General features: G+C 35.2%; 1 protein-coding gene across 2 annotated transcripts in view; it reads right to left on the bottom strand.

Moving 5' to 3' along the window:
• Positions 1–16,919, bottom strand: part of eIF2Bdelta (eukaryotic translation initiation factor 2B subunit delta) — a 104,270-nt gene that overhangs the window by 67,764 nt on the left and 19,587 nt on the right. For both annotated transcript variants that reach the window (XM_081755533.1, XM_081755532.1), the window contains exons 3-4: positions 12,875–14,487; positions 4,175–4,319 (exon numbers count right to left, since the gene is read on the bottom strand). In XM_081755533.1, the coding sequence (XP_081611659.1) occupies positions 4,175–4,319; positions 12,875–14,487 (1,758 nt within the window). The remainder of the gene's footprint in view (positions 1–4,174; positions 4,320–12,874; positions 14,488–16,919) is intronic.

Below are 16,919 nucleotides of genomic sequence, written 5' to 3' on the forward strand. Positions count from 1 at the left end.
TGAGAAAAGTGAACTTCTTCTATGAACAATAATTTAAAAACCATGTATAATACACGTAGGGTTTTACCTATGCAAGGACATCCAACTATAACATTATAAAACGCTGTACTTCATATAAACACTTTTTGGTACATTTATACATACCTGTTTGTCTTGTACCTTTATATACTTTGTAAGTTGAGAAAATAGTTACAAATAAAATAATAACAGACGTTCACTACCCTAAAGAAGTGACATGACTTACATGAGGCTACCTTGACTAAATATACTGACTATCAAGATGTATATTTTAGCGTTAAAACATAATATTCTACATCTTTGAAGAAACATTATATATTAGACTAACAAACTTCAATATAATTTCAACTGGCAATCGTGTAAATTTAATAAGCATTAACAAACTAGCATTTTTTCAAAGATCCTGACTTCCTTTACATATTAGTACGTTTTATTGTTCACATAATCGTTAATATCTTCGGTGTGTCTCAAACATAAATCAATATCAAAGAGGCCTACAATTACTTGAACTTTCCTGAACATAAAAAAATCAAATCAACGAAGTACATATGCAATAAAATAATTGGTAAAATATTGGACTAATATTACAACACTAATTTTTATGCTGTTCTTGCATCATCTGACAACGTTCTGCCACACTGCATTTACAAATTACTTGCTGAGCGCAAACTGTGACGCCTATGCGACCACTTTGCGAATATGTCAATAATTTTATCTTCTTCAAGCTTAGAGGCTATCTCTTGCTCTATTTCAAGTGCGGCTAATGCTGATGTTCTGTCCTGACCAGACTTACAACGAAGATGTGTTTTGAGCCTCTTATACACGTCGAAAGCACACTCACAAGAAGCTAATGACACAGGTAGCGTCAAGGATATCTCCAGCAAATTCGTAGTTTGGGGGAAAATTGTCTTGGCCAGAACAGCGTGCAGCTCCAAGATATTTTAAATTTCCTTACCTTTCCTAAGAGATTTTATGTATTTTTTTACAAGAATGAATTCATGTTCAGGAAAATCTATTTCGAAACTGTTCTTGATGACTGCTACTCAGACTCTTCCGTTGCCTCCTTCATCAAGAACAGTTTTGATTTAGGATGACATGCTTGAATGCCGCGAATTACAGATATATTTTCCTTGCAGAATCGTCTGTCAAACTCGTGCACAATGTTGTCAACTACTGGATAGAGGAATTCTGTACGAAAACTCGCTTCAGTGTAACCCTCTGTTCTTTTCTTCGGAATACTACCCGAAACCAGAAAATTTTTCATACCACTATTATCTCTTTTTCTCTGCTCTTTGTTTGATTAAAAACATTCTACACTATTTTGTTTGGCAAACTCTAATGCTTCAGTGTGGAGACGCAATGAGTTTTCCTCTGTTCTAAGATATTTTATGGTTTGAACAACCAACCAGTAAGTAGCTGGGCGTCTGCTAGGGTATATCTTCTTCTTATAGAAAATTTTTCAGGCCAATAGTAATTCCCAAAATCTTGCTAAAAACAATCAAGCATTAAACAGTTGCGAACGATTTCAGTTTGTTTGCAATACCCTCAGCTTCAGTAGTCTTCTTAGCTTCCTTACCCTCTAATGCATAGATTATAATTATAGCTCCAAAATTCTTTTTCACAGCATTCAGTGAACGAATATGTGAAACCCAACGAATGTCTGAAAGGTCAGGTATACTGGAGGACTGCTCCAAATCTAACGCTGTTTGAGCTTGCTGTAATCATCTATGAGTTTTTACAACTGGGAAATAATTATGCAGTCTGCAATATATATATATATAAAAGGCAATTGCTTGTTCGAACAAACACACTTCTACAATTATTAAATTTAACTTGTGCGCATAGCAATGGAAATACAGTGCGAAGGTGAAACTTCCGAAATAACTTTTGCACACCACCTATGTGACCTTTCGTAACGCTCACCGCAGCACACGATAACTTCATTTTGAATCTCTGGGGATAAATAAGTGGTATTGCCTGGCGCTGTATAATTCTTTAGGAAAGAGTCAAAATGTCGTAACAACTCGAATGTTTGCAAGAAATTCCCTTTATTTAAACTGCGATGCCTTGGAAAGCCAATCCCTGTAGACCCAAATGGATCACAATTGCCACTATACGGTTTAAACACTCGCGACGGGCAGTTATTTCTTCTCTAGATACGTGCTTCTGTAGATCCAGGACATCTGTTTCTTTGGGCCTCTGAAAAGAGTCATTCTCATGAATGTTTTGCTGTGAGGTGCTAGCAATTTCCTTATCAACAGTCTCCGAATGAATATTTTCCTCAGCAACAACATGCAGCTTATCAGTTTCGCTGCAGATCTCACCAATTGCTTATCAGTTTTTTTATGTGAAATAAAATATCCAGATTTTATAAATCTTTTCATATTTAACTTAATTTCAAGAACACACATAGCAAACTTAACACTGCGCACTCCACATTCAGTAAGAAAATAAACTCTTTCCCGCTCAGCCGCAGTAATGCCAGCACAGAAAAGGGTCTAAATAGTTTACATATTTTATCCTCCTCTGTTTTGCCAGAATCATTGTTAAATAATAAAAATAAGAAAGTAAATCTACACTCAAAACCTTCTCGTAAAACAAAGTATAAGATACTATGAGGCAAACTTATGGCTAGGAGGAGAGAAAATCGAAGACGTTAAGACGTTCCCCGATTTAGGAAGTCTAATATGCTCGGACGGAAGAAGTGAAAAAGACGTAAGTTCCAGAATAGCGCAGGTTAAACAAGCATTCAATAGGAAAATAAGACTACTAACATCGAGAAATGTGTCGCTGGACGTTCGTAAACGATTTGTTGAGACATGCATGGAGTGTGGCGATTTACGGATCAGAGACGTGGACATTGAGCAAAGCAGAAATATCCAAGCTGGAAGCATTTGAAATGTGGTATTGGCGAAGAATGCTGCGCATATCACGGACCGAAAGGAAAAGGAATGAAGACGTACTAAAGGAAGCTAATGAAGGACGACAGATCATGAAGATAATAGGAAAAAAGAAGAAATAGCATGCTTGGCCATCTTATTCTGCACTCCGATTGGATCACCGTGCTGATAGAGGGAAAGGCAGAAGGAAAACCAGAAAGAGGAAGACCAAGGATACAATATCTAGATGCAGTTACAAAGAAGATACCTTATCAAAGTATAAAACTGCTCTCCCAAGCAAGAGAAAAGTTTTAAAATTTCCTTATTGTCCACCAACCTATGGTTGAGGTGAACAAGAAGATGTTGCAAAACCTAGCAATAGAAGGGGGCTTCTTCCTAGCCTTTGAGTTGAATCGACTTTTCAGTTTTGTCTTAGTCGGTTACAAAAAGTGCATTCACATAGAATTTTAGCCCTTAGGACCTCAAGGCGAGTATAAGGCTGGAATCACTCTAAGGGTTGGAAGAACCTCGCAATATTAACGAAGATGACGCCTGGCCCCAAAGTTACTGATCTTATACTCTTATTACCGTTCACCTAACGTTTAAGAAATAGCCTATAAATTGATTTTTAAAAATAACCTTTTCTTAGAAGTATGAATAATTACACTTTACTGTGGATAAGATTTTTTTTTTTTTTAAATTTATTGTCGGATAAAAACAATTTGTAACATACAATTTTGAATAAATATTTGGGAGGGAGGGCAAGCCAAGATTTGCTTGCCCCCGTGCGAGGCCGGTGCCCCCGTGCCCTCCCCCTAGCTACGTCCCTGCATAAGAGTTAGGATAAAGAAGAGGAAAAGAGACTAGCAAAAGCAATGACGGATGTGATAAAAGGTATAGCAGAATATAATAGAAGGCAAGCAAGAAGTTTGCATCTGATGGTTAAATTAGAAAGGCGACTCATACCAAAACGAAGAAATTGGAAAGACAACAGCATATACACAAGTAAATTTCCAGTGAAAACAGATTACTTGTAATGGTAACTAAATCAAAGTTATTGTTACAGGAAGTGTACATTGTAATACACAACAGGAAATTTACTGGATGCTAGAGTAGTTTTGACTAAGTTACTTCTAGGAATGCATTGATCTCTAACAGTCTAAAATATTCTAATTTGCTTTGCACTTCGTTACTTCTTGCATTTCGACATCGAATCAGTAGGAACACTTGACTATAACTTACTATTAAAGAAAATTCATTACTGAAACGTTAGTTACCTGTTTAGCTCTTCTCTCAGCTCTCAATTGTGCTTTGGTTTTAGTTGTTTCATTGCATTCTGCCTTCTGCTGCTCCGAAAGACTTTCTGGAGATGCAACTGCTTCTTGTTTCGTGGACACTTTGTCACAAATTACAGTTTCAGAGCTACAACATACAAAATAATTAAATGAAAAATTGTACTACATTAAAGAACCCTAATCCTCCTCCACCCCTACCCTTCTTAAAGAAAAACACTACAAACATTTAAATAAACCTTTATTAGCGAATACAGTTATCCACATAAATACACAAACTCAAATAATCACCTTGCTCTACTCTGTTCTATTAAGAATTTATTAAACAATTACCAATTGTCGATTTTTTGCTCCCGTTGGCAGTAATCTCAAGACAGAAATAAGAAAAGAGGAAGTTAGTGGGATAGAATGAATAGGAATATGTAGGTAACAACTACTATATTAAGGAATTATATGTAAACGAAGACATGATATACCTTTCAGTGTTTTGAATAACTTAATTGGTACCTTTATCGTTGTCAATAGTCATAAAAGAAACGCAATGCCTTAAAATATTTACACAGTGGAAAAAAAAAAAAAAAAAAAAACAGACTCACTCTCCATTAATTTCCTTTTTTCTAATGTGATTATACTTCTAGTTTTCTTGGTCCAATATATCTATTCAATACAACATGTACTATAAATATAAAGGCGTCCTGACTGGCTAGTCAATGCCTAGGTCGAACTGTGTAACTGGAAATTAGAATAACACATTGTCTATATCTCAAAATCCCTTAACGTTAGAGACATTAAATTTGCTATTTAGACTTTCCATTTAAAATGAATGAACATGTGTTTCGGCGTTTCTTTCATATTTGACATAAAACAGAAAAGAGTTATGACGAAAAAGCGATGAAGATTGTAATTATTGTAGTAAGTTACCCATATCTCGCAATCCCTACGTTTAGAGACTGCAATTCGGTATTTAAATAATTAAACACATACTTCAGCGTTTATTGATATTTCACCTAGAACAGAACACCTTAAGTTTAGTTATGAAATTTTATATTTAGACTTTTCATTTAGAATAAACAAAGATATATATTTAGTGTAAATTTGTTAATCATACCATGTCATTTTCTGGCATTATTTAGTGGATTGCTTTAAAACACATGGTTTAACGTTAAGTTTGTGGATTATTTTATAAACTTTATATCACTATAATATACAATAAGGACAGAATGTTATATCAAATTCACGTAAGTTTTTCATCAGAAATCTCCTGTATCTCCTTATGAACACGTAGAGATACGATTACACACCTATTGAAAGCATATTTAATTACTAAAAGAACGTAATCATTGAAGAACGAAATATGTTAAAGTTCTATATATTAACAAGATATAAATTTTCTTGGTACATTAATTTTGAAGAATTTCATTTTTTAATCCCACTAAAATTAGAATTGTAATTCAATTTTACATATTCTCAACAGTCAATTTCATTTTCTTTTTTTGCCTAATTATTTTACATTTAGAATTTAACAAAAAGGAAATTTATAAACGGACATACATAATATAAAAATGTAAATTAAATGACAAACCAAAGAACATAAAATAAATTAGACATGCAAAACATTAAAAGAAATATCCTCAACCTGTCATAGATAAAAAGTTAACCAAAATATACAAAATGATGTACAAAGAATCAATGCATTACATAATATACGAAATTCTAGGCAACACTGTGCTGTGCAATGTGATATAATTGAACCTTCATATAGCAGTACTTGATGGTAGATGTGGCTAGCTGGAACGTATTAACTATTTAAGATAAAAAACTTCTTCCATAATAGGAGCAGAGGGGAATGATTTAAAAATACAAGCTGCGTTCCCCCGCTGAATTGCTAAACTGAGTCTCTGTATTAAAAATTGTTTGCTCCGCGGATCTCCTGTTTTCGCAACCAACTGTGAACCTATTTGTTTCACTAGATTCTTTGCCTCTTTGCTGAAAACACCCATTGTTTCAACAGCAAAGGGAATGAAAAAATGGTCTTCTTTTAAGCATTTGTATTTTAAATGTTTTCGTCTGCATGCTGTTTCTGCCGCACTTCCAGCTTCCTTAGATGTTGATACGATATGAGAAGCTGCAAAAGTATCAACACAAGTGACATCCCATACTAGACATTGTCCATTTTCCCAGGGGATTAACGTGATGCCATCTGGTTTTTCCCATCATCCCTTGATAAACCTGATGGTTCTAAAATTGAAAGCACGTCTATGCTGGCCAAAGCAGGCTTTAGGATATCATTTAATTCAGCGTGACGGAACACTCTGCCTGCGCTTTTGGGACAGCTCAATGGATGCAAACACTTTTCATTGACTTGCTCCCGACAAATGTATGTAAATTTTTTACACATGTTCACGCCAAGGCGTAGAGCAACACAAAGACGAAAAGAATTGTTATCCATGAAAGTTCCAACATTTCTCGATGGAATTGATTGCAACCATGCGCCAGATTCTTTTTCTTGTAAGGCCTTAAAGCGAGTACATTAATTATAATGAGTACTACAATTCTACAGTTAATTATATTTCTCTGCAATTTCGTTGAATTCGGCAACGATTTAAAAGGATAAATGTTGGATCTCTAATTATTTACTGAAGGTAATAAATTACCACATACACCCTTTGAAAACATTTTTTAAAGTAAATTCTTCAAAATTTTCAAGTACAATTAAGTATTACGAGAGAACTGAGAAAACTGACGCACACAGTGTTTGTCCACCACAAAACTCCCTTGGCGCAAGCTGGGATCAAACCAAGGACCCTAAGCACCAGAGGTGAACGCTCTATCACTGAGCTACCGCAGCCCCAATTTTCAAGTACAACCAACCCCTTATAACACTACAGTAATAACAGTAAGAAAATAGTACTGACTGATCTTACTGCAAACATAAGCAATAAATGGATAATTACACAAAAAATAGTATACTGCTCACGAACAGTATAAATTGATTCACGGGCCTGCGCATTATATGCGACTATATCGAAATAAAATTGTAAAAGCTAGCATAGTTTTGCTAAAAGTTCGCTCATCTTCACAGCGCAATACCTTACATCTTATTAGAAGAATTCCAACACTTTTAACACATCTATTAGCGTCAATTGTCAGCTGTCAAATAACATTAGGCCTGACATACTGGTATGATGCTGTAGTGAAAATAAGATGGCTTTTATATATATATACTAGCCTTTGGATAGCTGGGGGCTCCGCCTCCAGTCCCCCGAGTCTGCTCTGCCTACGACCTCGCATTTCTTATCTATCAGCCTTTGCATCAACAGTGGATTTCGTGAACTTGCTCTTCATATTTCCTGAATCTGCCCATCCGGAGGTTTCGCCCCTACACACTGTCTTTGCTCGGCCTACGGCCTCGCACCTCTTGAAACCACAATTCTATCGTTTCTTTTTCTCCCAAGAAAATGCCCATTTAAATAGCATAGGAATTCATCTCCCCTTTAGACCCCTAAAAAATTAAAAATTTTTACTTTTGGCAATTTTCCTGTCGGTTAGTCCTGGAAGGCTACAACCATGCCACATATCATCATTCTAATCCTGCCGGAAGTGCTAAACATTTTGGAGTGTAGAAGACGTTCCATATAAATAACATGGGAAAGATTTTTCAGTTCCCCATAAAACCACTCTACGGTTGGAAATTTTTATATCTGATGATTCATTTAGGTAATGCTAACGAAAACGTACAAGCATACCAAATTTCAAGTATTTACTCCAATTCTAAGTACTTAAAACATGAAATTGTAGGTCAAAAAAGGCTCATTTAAATAACATAGGGAAATTCTTCATCCCCCCTTTAGACCCCTAAAAATTAAAAATATTTACTTTTGACAATTTTCCTGTGGGTTAGTTCCGGAAAGCTACAATCATGCCAAATTTAATCATTGTAGCCCTACAGGAAGTGCTCAATAATTTATGTCAGCTCATGTAGTTTTATATAGTATACTAGCATTTGGCTCGCCCCCAGTCCCCCGAGTCTGCTCGGCCTACGGCCTCGCATTTCTTGTCTATCGGACTTTGCATCAACAGTGAATTTCGTGAACTTGCTCTTCATATTTCCTGAATCTGCCCATCCGGGGGCTTCGCCCCCACACACTGTCTTTGCTCAGCCTACGGCCTCGCACCTCTTGAATCCACAATTCTATTGTTTATTTTCCTATTTCAACCGTCTAAAAGATAAGATTTTGTACTCCAAGAAAATGCCCATTTCAATACCATGGAAATTTCTTCATTCCCCTTTAGACCCCTAAAATTTAAAAATATTCACTTTTGGCAATTTTCTTGTCGGTTAGTCCTAAAAGGCTACAATTATGCCACATTTCATCATTCTAATCCTGCCGGAAGTGCCTAAACATTTTGGAGTGTAGAAGACGTCCCATATAAATAACATAGATTTTTCAGTTCCCCATAAAACCACTCTACGGTTGGAAATTTTTATTTCTGATGATTCATTTAGGTAATGCTAACGAAAACGTACACGCATACCGAATTTCAAATTTTTATTCCAATTCTAAGTACCTAAAACATGAGATTATAGGTCCAAAAATGGCCCATTTAAATAACATGGGGAAATTCTTCCTCTCTTTAGAATCCCTAAAAATTAAAAATATTCACTTTTGGCAATTTTCCTGTGGGTTTGTCCCGAAAAGCTACAATCATGCTAAGTTTAATCATTGTAGCCCTACAGGAAGTGCTCAATAATTTATGTCAGCTCATGTGATTTTATATATATATATATATATATATATATATATATATATATATATATATATATATATATATATATATATCAGGGCGCAAAATTTCAAATTAAAACGCACTCGCCAATCCAAAAATGATGGTCGCCAGTATCTCTCACGTACAAATTATGAGAGGCCCCCTCTCTCCACGGCCTTTGGTTTGAAAAAGGAAGGGATTACATCTCTCGTTGACGCTCCAGGAGGCAAACCATTTCGTTGAGGGTGGGAAAGGAGGGGCGAGTTATAAGGTTATGAAGACTTCACTTTCCATGTCCGTTGTGAAGACTTCACATTCGGTGTTTACTCTCACTCAGTGACAATTATTTTCGTGCGAAACAAACCGCAGCCCTGTGAGTTTAGGCAGAATCCATTCCTACTGAACACTGGCTGCCAGTTCTAAATTTCAAGTCGCCAGTGGCGACCTGGTGACCAGAAATTTTGCGCCTTTATATATATATATATATATATATATATATATATGAAGAATTTACTAACCCCAAAATGGATTAAGTCCCTCTCTTTGCTTGAATTAAGAAAAGATGATGTTACTTTCGTTCTATTTTCACTCATTGTTCCTCCGTATGTAATATTCTTTGTCATACGGAATTTCACATTGTTTGCAATAATCCTTCTTATCGTTCTGTATAAGAAAACACTGTCTTTCACAACTCAAAGAGCCTTTTTCTCCTACCTTCCTTTATAAGTATTTTTCATATATGCGTACCTAATACATGCACAAGCACTTTTAGCATTAGCACAAACGTGCAACTCCATCCTCTATATATCGCGATTTCAACTTTATGAACACTGAAAGAACCATGGTAGTCCTACCCGCTGGTTTAGTGGCTTGTACATGTGCCTTTGGTGCACGTGGTCCCAAGTTCGATTTCCGGTGGAAGTGCACAAAAATTTAATTTCACAATTTCACTTCCATTGATCATCTGTCTCCTTTAACCTAAAGAGCATAATCATAGGACATTAAACTATAAAAAGAACTACGACACCTACACATTATCAGATCTAACAATTACCTACTCATGCAGTAAGCCATCTGAAACAGATTTACTATGCTTTCTATTACGTCTCCGATTGCACCAAGTTTATCTGATCATCTCTCCTCTCAAGTTGTTTTGTCGTCGTTATGCGTTTGATTTACAAGAAGTCATTTCTTGTAATCGCTGCGTGAACAATCAGTCTAGAGTTTGCAGCAATTGTTGTCTACTTTTCGCCGCAAAGTTTTTCCTGGTTTCAAAACATCAGTATACAAAATACTAAGAGAGTCGAAAAGCTCTTTCCTAAGCAACACGTTTTACAAACCTGAAATTTCAGATTTTTTCCTGGGAGTTAGTATGTTGAGTAGATATTTCTAATATGCCTCAAAGGAACAAGTTCTAAGTGTCAAATTAACTGAATATATTTTCACTATGGTTCTTAATATTGGTTTAAATTTTAATATATATATATATATATATATATATATATATATATCACCACCACCACCACCACCACCACAGGTATTCTGCCTTTATTGGCAGGTCACTTGCCGCAGCTGAGAAGCTTTCATGCTCCACGGTCCTCCGCTAACTTCTTCGTCTTCGCGTATGATCTTTCTGTTTTTATATCATCCATTTATTGTAGTCTCCTTCGCCCCCTCCCTCTCTTTCCCGACACCATCCCTCTAGGACGTCCCTCATGATACAATCTCTTCTTAGGCAATGTCCCAACCAGTTTCTCTTCCTCTTCCTAATATCTAAAAGTGTTCTTTTCTCACCCACCATTTCTAACACTCTCATTCGTTTTACGCTCGACCCAACTAATTCTTTCCATTCTTCTCCACACCCACATTTCGAAGGCTTCCAGTCGATTTTCATCACCTTTACGTAATGTCCACGTTTCCGCCCCATCAGTACAACACTCCACACGAAGCATATTTACTGTATCATCTCTAAAAGGAGCTCTGTGTAATCCAGACTAATCTATTTGTCGTTTTGTAAGTCTCCTTGTTTACTTTCATCACCACTGTTATCCGATTCATAAAATTCATCAGCATTAAGTAAGTTGATTAGAAATAGAACCTGAAATCTTTACTTAGTATATATTCTTTTCATCATTCGATCCACTTATATCAGATTATAAAGAAATAACATTGGAGCTTTCTCAGAATAATAAAAGATATGAAGCACCGCACTAAACTTTCTCGCTCCTTTTCTTAAATAAAGTCAAACCGCAATTATTACTTAAATATTTAATTATGAAATATGAACAAAATTATATTAAGCGTTGTCGGAAAATTTTCAATGAAATTTGTCTTCTAGAGTACAGATCCAAGAAAACACAAAGTAGGAAACAGCACGTTTGGCTTCTTTTTATTTTCTTATTCAAATATTAACACACTTTCCCTGTAGTGGATTCTACAATTTAAAAAAGTACCTTTCAAACCTTCAGTACTTGTGAAGCATATCTTGATTGTTTTTGAAACTGACATTTAATTGATTGCAAGCAAGTGTAAGTTCTGTAACTCAACATATCACACGTACCAGGTATTGCCTAACCAGCTTATCAAGTGCCTGAAGCTAATATATTTTGTCATATGTGTTTTACGAATTGCCTAAATTCAAGTTGGGATGCAACAACAACAAAAACAATATCATAAACTACGAAACTACTGTTGTTGATTTAGCATTAAATTTTGCATACATCGCATCTTCCGTTCGGGGGATACTTTATTAAAAACTTATGATATTCTGTTAGAAATTAATATATATTCAGTTTACGAAATTACAGCTATCAATGACAATTATGATGTAGTTTAATGGCACAAAAAGTTAGTTATTTACAGAACTTTCCTTTCTTTACTGTAATATCATATCAATATGTTTATAGAAAGCTTGGATATAACGTTCTAAACCCTCTCCCTCCCTCAAACAAATAGCCTATTTGATCTTCACCCTCCAGTTGGCCATCCTTATTTTTAGGGGTAGGAATAAAATTCGACATAACATCCTGGACTATCTTACCTGGTGGATCGTAAAATACTTTCGTTAAAAATTTCGTCTAGTTACGTTGAACGACACAGCCTCTACACGTACATCGAACGAACGAATGAAGAGACTTTTTTTTTTTTTTTTTTTTTTTTTTGTATGAAAGTGCCATGAAAAATGTAAATCTGCTGAAATCTTAAATTTTTTTTCCCACGATCATCATACTTTATTCTCTTATCGTCGTTCGAAAGCCATAAAAACATGTATTCACCGCTCCTATGTACAAAATTATTTTTGATATTTCAGGTTCTTGTGAGATCAATTGATGAAAGATCCGTGAAAAGAATAAAAGAAACGACACAGTAAAATCATGAAAACTAACAAAAGACAAAGTTATTAAAGAGCAGTAGTTTTTCCCTAATTGTTTACAATATTCATGGAATCTGCCTCGTGGCTAGTACGGTCTAAAGAGTCAGTATCCTGGTTTCATTCTCTTCCTTTTACTCGAAAAACTCAAAATGTATTTCATTAAATTCTTCCATCAAAAATTAACAATTTGACTATCTAAATTCATAATTTTATTTATTTATTTATTCTGATTTTAGAAAGTCTCAATAATTTATCTTTATAGAAACGTCTTCTTGTATCCAGAAACACCTTTCCAAATTAACATTAGTATCGCTTTTCTACACTTTAGTGTATTTTATATCGAACAGATTTTCTTTAAAATCCTGAGACATTTCTACTGACCTCGTCTCTAAATATGTTCTTTCAATCTAATACTTACATTCTTCTTGTGTTATTAGCGATGCCATTGTACACCAAGGGCTAAAGCCCACTGGTGGATCGTAAAATGCTGTTATAAACATGGGGAAAATGAAAAAAATTAAATCATAATCCCACTTCATACGTACCTGTTCGTATGACTATCCACCTTCTTTTGCTGTTCTGCATGCTCAGCTAATGGCTTCTTAACTTCATTCTTTGCCTCATTGACTTGGTCTTTATTTTCATCTCCTTTTGCGAATTGGGAGCCTTCCTGCTTCTTTCGTTTTGCTGCTAACTTCGCTGCTTTTTTAGCTTCCCTCTCAGCCAGTATTTCTTCCCTGGACTTACTTTGTTTTTCATTGGGAATGTTCTGTTGGTTTACAGGCTTCATCTCAGATTCTGCAATCGGAGGGTTACTCAATTCACCAGAACTCTCTTGTAGCGACACAGGTAAATATTCTTGAATTAAAGTATCTTTTATATTTTCAGAAATTAGATTACTATAATCAGTGAAAGTAAACGATGGTTTAAAATTAGTATCACCTACACCAGCGGACAGAGACGAATTGAAACTAGCGTTTGATAAAGTTGTTATAAGATCACCATACTGTAAGTATGAAGATGCATTGCAGAGGTTTACGAAAGAATCTGATCCATACCTTGGATCGTCACAGCTTCCGAAGCTTCTTTTCCTTCGTTCTTCGCTATGACTTCCTCTTTCACTTACACTCCTGTTACTGGACTGTTTATGTGAATTCAATATCTCATTAAATCTATTACCTCCAAGCAATGGTTCTATTTCCTCCGCTAAACAGAACTCGGAAGTATTCAGCCTTTTATTACTATTTGAATCACATTCAAAAGACTGTACTGAACTTGTCGCTTCTGTCTTATCGTTATTTTCGAACTGTTCTTGAAGACTGACCGAAGAAACTCCTACATCTGTATTCTGGGAACAAGAGAGCCGATTATCATTAAGAAGAGATTCACATTCAGTTTCTCTACACTCTTTTAAATTTTTAGTAAGTGCTACGTAACTTTTCTGTTCGGCTAACAAGTTCTCTCCTGTCAAGTTATCACAAATTTTATTAGCATTTACTGTTTTTATGTTACCTTCTTCGAAATGTTCTCTTATATTATTTTTGCGAAACAACGATTCATCTAAAATAGAAGACTGAAAAACATTCAAGTTATTCTCTTCCGGTTGGAGACAAATATTATGGAATCGCGCATACTCTTTACCTAATCCAGAAACATCTGTCAATGCATTTACTGAATGCGTTATATGCTTGATACTTTCTTCTACATTTGCATTTGATTTAACTTCCCATGTCTCCTCCACTCTTGCAGTATCTTTAGATCTCTTATGAGAAATCTTGCTATTTTTGTTTGATTCTTTCTTTTGAGTGTCACGATTAGTAATGCCAAGTACTTCTAAGATCTTTTTCTTCCGGTTTCTTCGTCTCTTGGATCTAGACAGAGTTCCAGAATTATTTTCTAAATTCTCTTTAGTGCCCACAGCATCTAGACAAGGAAGACTTCCAGGACCTTCACTTAGAGTGACTTCTACCAATGGATTATCATCATCCAACTGAAATCTTTGATTTTCTTGATATATTACATCGTCAGCTGTAATATCTGAATTAGCCTTTAGAATTCTTAGGGCTTCAACACTATCCTCATCAACATCGAATTTCTTCCCTTTTTTCTTCTGCTTCCTTTTTATTCGTTTGTTCTCTGGTTTTCCTTCCACTGAAGTCTAGAAAGATTAACAATGGATTAAAATGTTGTATGTTATACAAAAATCAAGTAAATCTTGATATAATTGTCAAGATTATATCAAAATATATATAGTACGCATTAATTTTATAAGTGTTTACTTGAGAAACAAAAGTATGTGGTACTTAAAGCAATACAGTAGAGAGTCTATTATTCGCATAATCAAATACATGATACAGTGGAGTCTCGTTAATTCGAACTTGGATAATTCGAACAGAAGTCCATTCCCCTTGAAAACTGTATTGAAAACAATAGTAAAAAATCGAGGATAAATCGAACTTTTGAACCTATGTTTTGGATAATTCGAAGTACCGTAAATACAGTTGGACAGATGTAAACAGAGAAATACTAAATCTGACAACTTGAATAATTGGCGCTCTACTGTCTTACATATGGAAATTTACCATAGTCCGTACAAGAAGAAAAAGGAATATTTAACATAGGATTACAAACAGTATTACCGATCTTGAAATATCATGCCATAGTAAATTCTATTTACTCAAAAACATGTACATCTTGTGACTATATTTCCTAATTGTTTTATGAATAACTATACACAAGTTTAAAACACAAATAAAAAAGAAAAACTATGTCAAGCTATTTTGCTAACGTCATATCAGACAGAAGACGAAGTAGAACGAAAATAAATTGTTACAGCAAACGTAATGACTCCCGCGCTATATTAGCATCCAGTTTCATGATGGTGTTCCCAATTTGGAAAGAGAGTTTAGTGGAAGATTTTAGTGGATATATATAGGCGCGGATCCAAGGGAAGCTATAGCCCTCCCTTGACGCTCAAATATACACAGGATAAAATGGGCTTCAATCCTGCTTTACACTGGATAAAGCTGCAAACTATGGTTTAGCCCCTCCCTTGATCATATCCTGGATCCGCCACTGTGTATATATATACATATAACAAGAGGACAGATTCGTTGGTAAGAGTACAAAAGAAAGGGAAAAATAATTAAAGAAGATACAATATGTATAAATAGCCGCCTAATGAATAATGAAATTAAAATTGAAATGAATATGAAACATACAAATTATAGAGGAAAAAATACTACTACTTACTTGCAGTAATTAGAATAAAATAAAAACATTAAAAAGAAAGTGAGAAGTAACATAAAACATAAAAAAGCATTTACAATGTTTAAAAATAATAAAACATGAAAATAAATATAAATATTAAAAATAAAAAGTGGACTATCACAAATGAAGTGAACGGAAGGGAGTGAATCGTTATAATTAATAATCAAAGTGTGGTTTCTGGGTAGGATAATCACATGTCTTTTTGATGGGTGTGAAAAAATCTGAAAATCTAACATGTGCTCGAATGTGCTGTTTTAAAGACTTATGTTTTCGAACACCTCCGCTAAGCTCTGCAGAAGCATAGTGCCGTTAACAGTGTATAAATTCACATTTGTAAATGAAGTTGGAATATTTTTAACTTACGAAATTATGCAAATGGGTTTGTTCTTGTGGCGAGATATTGGTCGAGTCTGAGCGGATATAAAATATCGCATCCGTACCGCATCCGCAGCAACTCTACCCGCACCCGCATCCGCAGATAATGAGGCAGCAAATATATACAACTTACATATTCTATTATAGTCATGATTTCGAAAATATTTTTAAACACTTTTAAATAGCTTCTGAAAAGAACAATAAAAGGGCAACTCTCTCGTGTCATTTCTTATCCTTTTGCTGTCACTGAGTCACAAGCTTCAAAAACACTTATTTTTAGTTATTTTTCAACAGGTTTTAAAACTTTTAATTCAAAAAACAAACGTTTCTTAGTCCTCTTTCCACCATCATCACAAATTTCATAGCATTCTTTTAGGTAGGGAAAAGAGGAAGGAAACCATATCCGCAACTTTATCCGCACAGAAAAGAAATATATATCCGCAGATACCCATTTGGATTAGGATACTCGCATCCGTACAGACCTCTAGATATTGGGATGTCAGAATGGCGTAGAATACAAACGAAGTTCTACATCAAAGTTTGTGGCATTTTTCTGATGAAGGCGCCACATATTTTAAGCTTTAAATTTTCAAATGGGGTCCTCGATAAAGGATTTCGGAGCACGTCGGTAAAAAACCTTTCCAATTTCGTGTACGAGGGTCACTACGAAAGTTTTGAGATACGCATTGTTGTGGCATAGTATTTGAATTCCAACTATTGCGTTCGGTAGTGGTATCCAGAGCGAAGAAGCGAAGCAAGTTTCAACTCGTCTCGCTTATCGGCGTGGCCGTACTGCCTTCACTTGTTTGTTGATGTGAGCAATATTCGGCTGTCTAGAATGGAGCTCGAAAGGGAACATTTTCGGGCAATGATCCTTTACGATTTCAAAAGTGGTTTGAACGAGACACAAAGCCTTGACCGTTTGCAGGAGGTATTTGGGGACCT

The sequence above is a fragment of the Thermobia domestica genome, chromosome 4 (genome assembly GCF_964235325.1).
Source record: "Thermobia domestica chromosome 4, izTheDome1.hap1.1, whole genome shotgun sequence".
In the NCBI taxonomy this organism is placed as follows: domain Eukaryota; kingdom Metazoa; phylum Arthropoda; class Insecta; order Zygentoma; family Lepismatidae; genus Thermobia; species Thermobia domestica.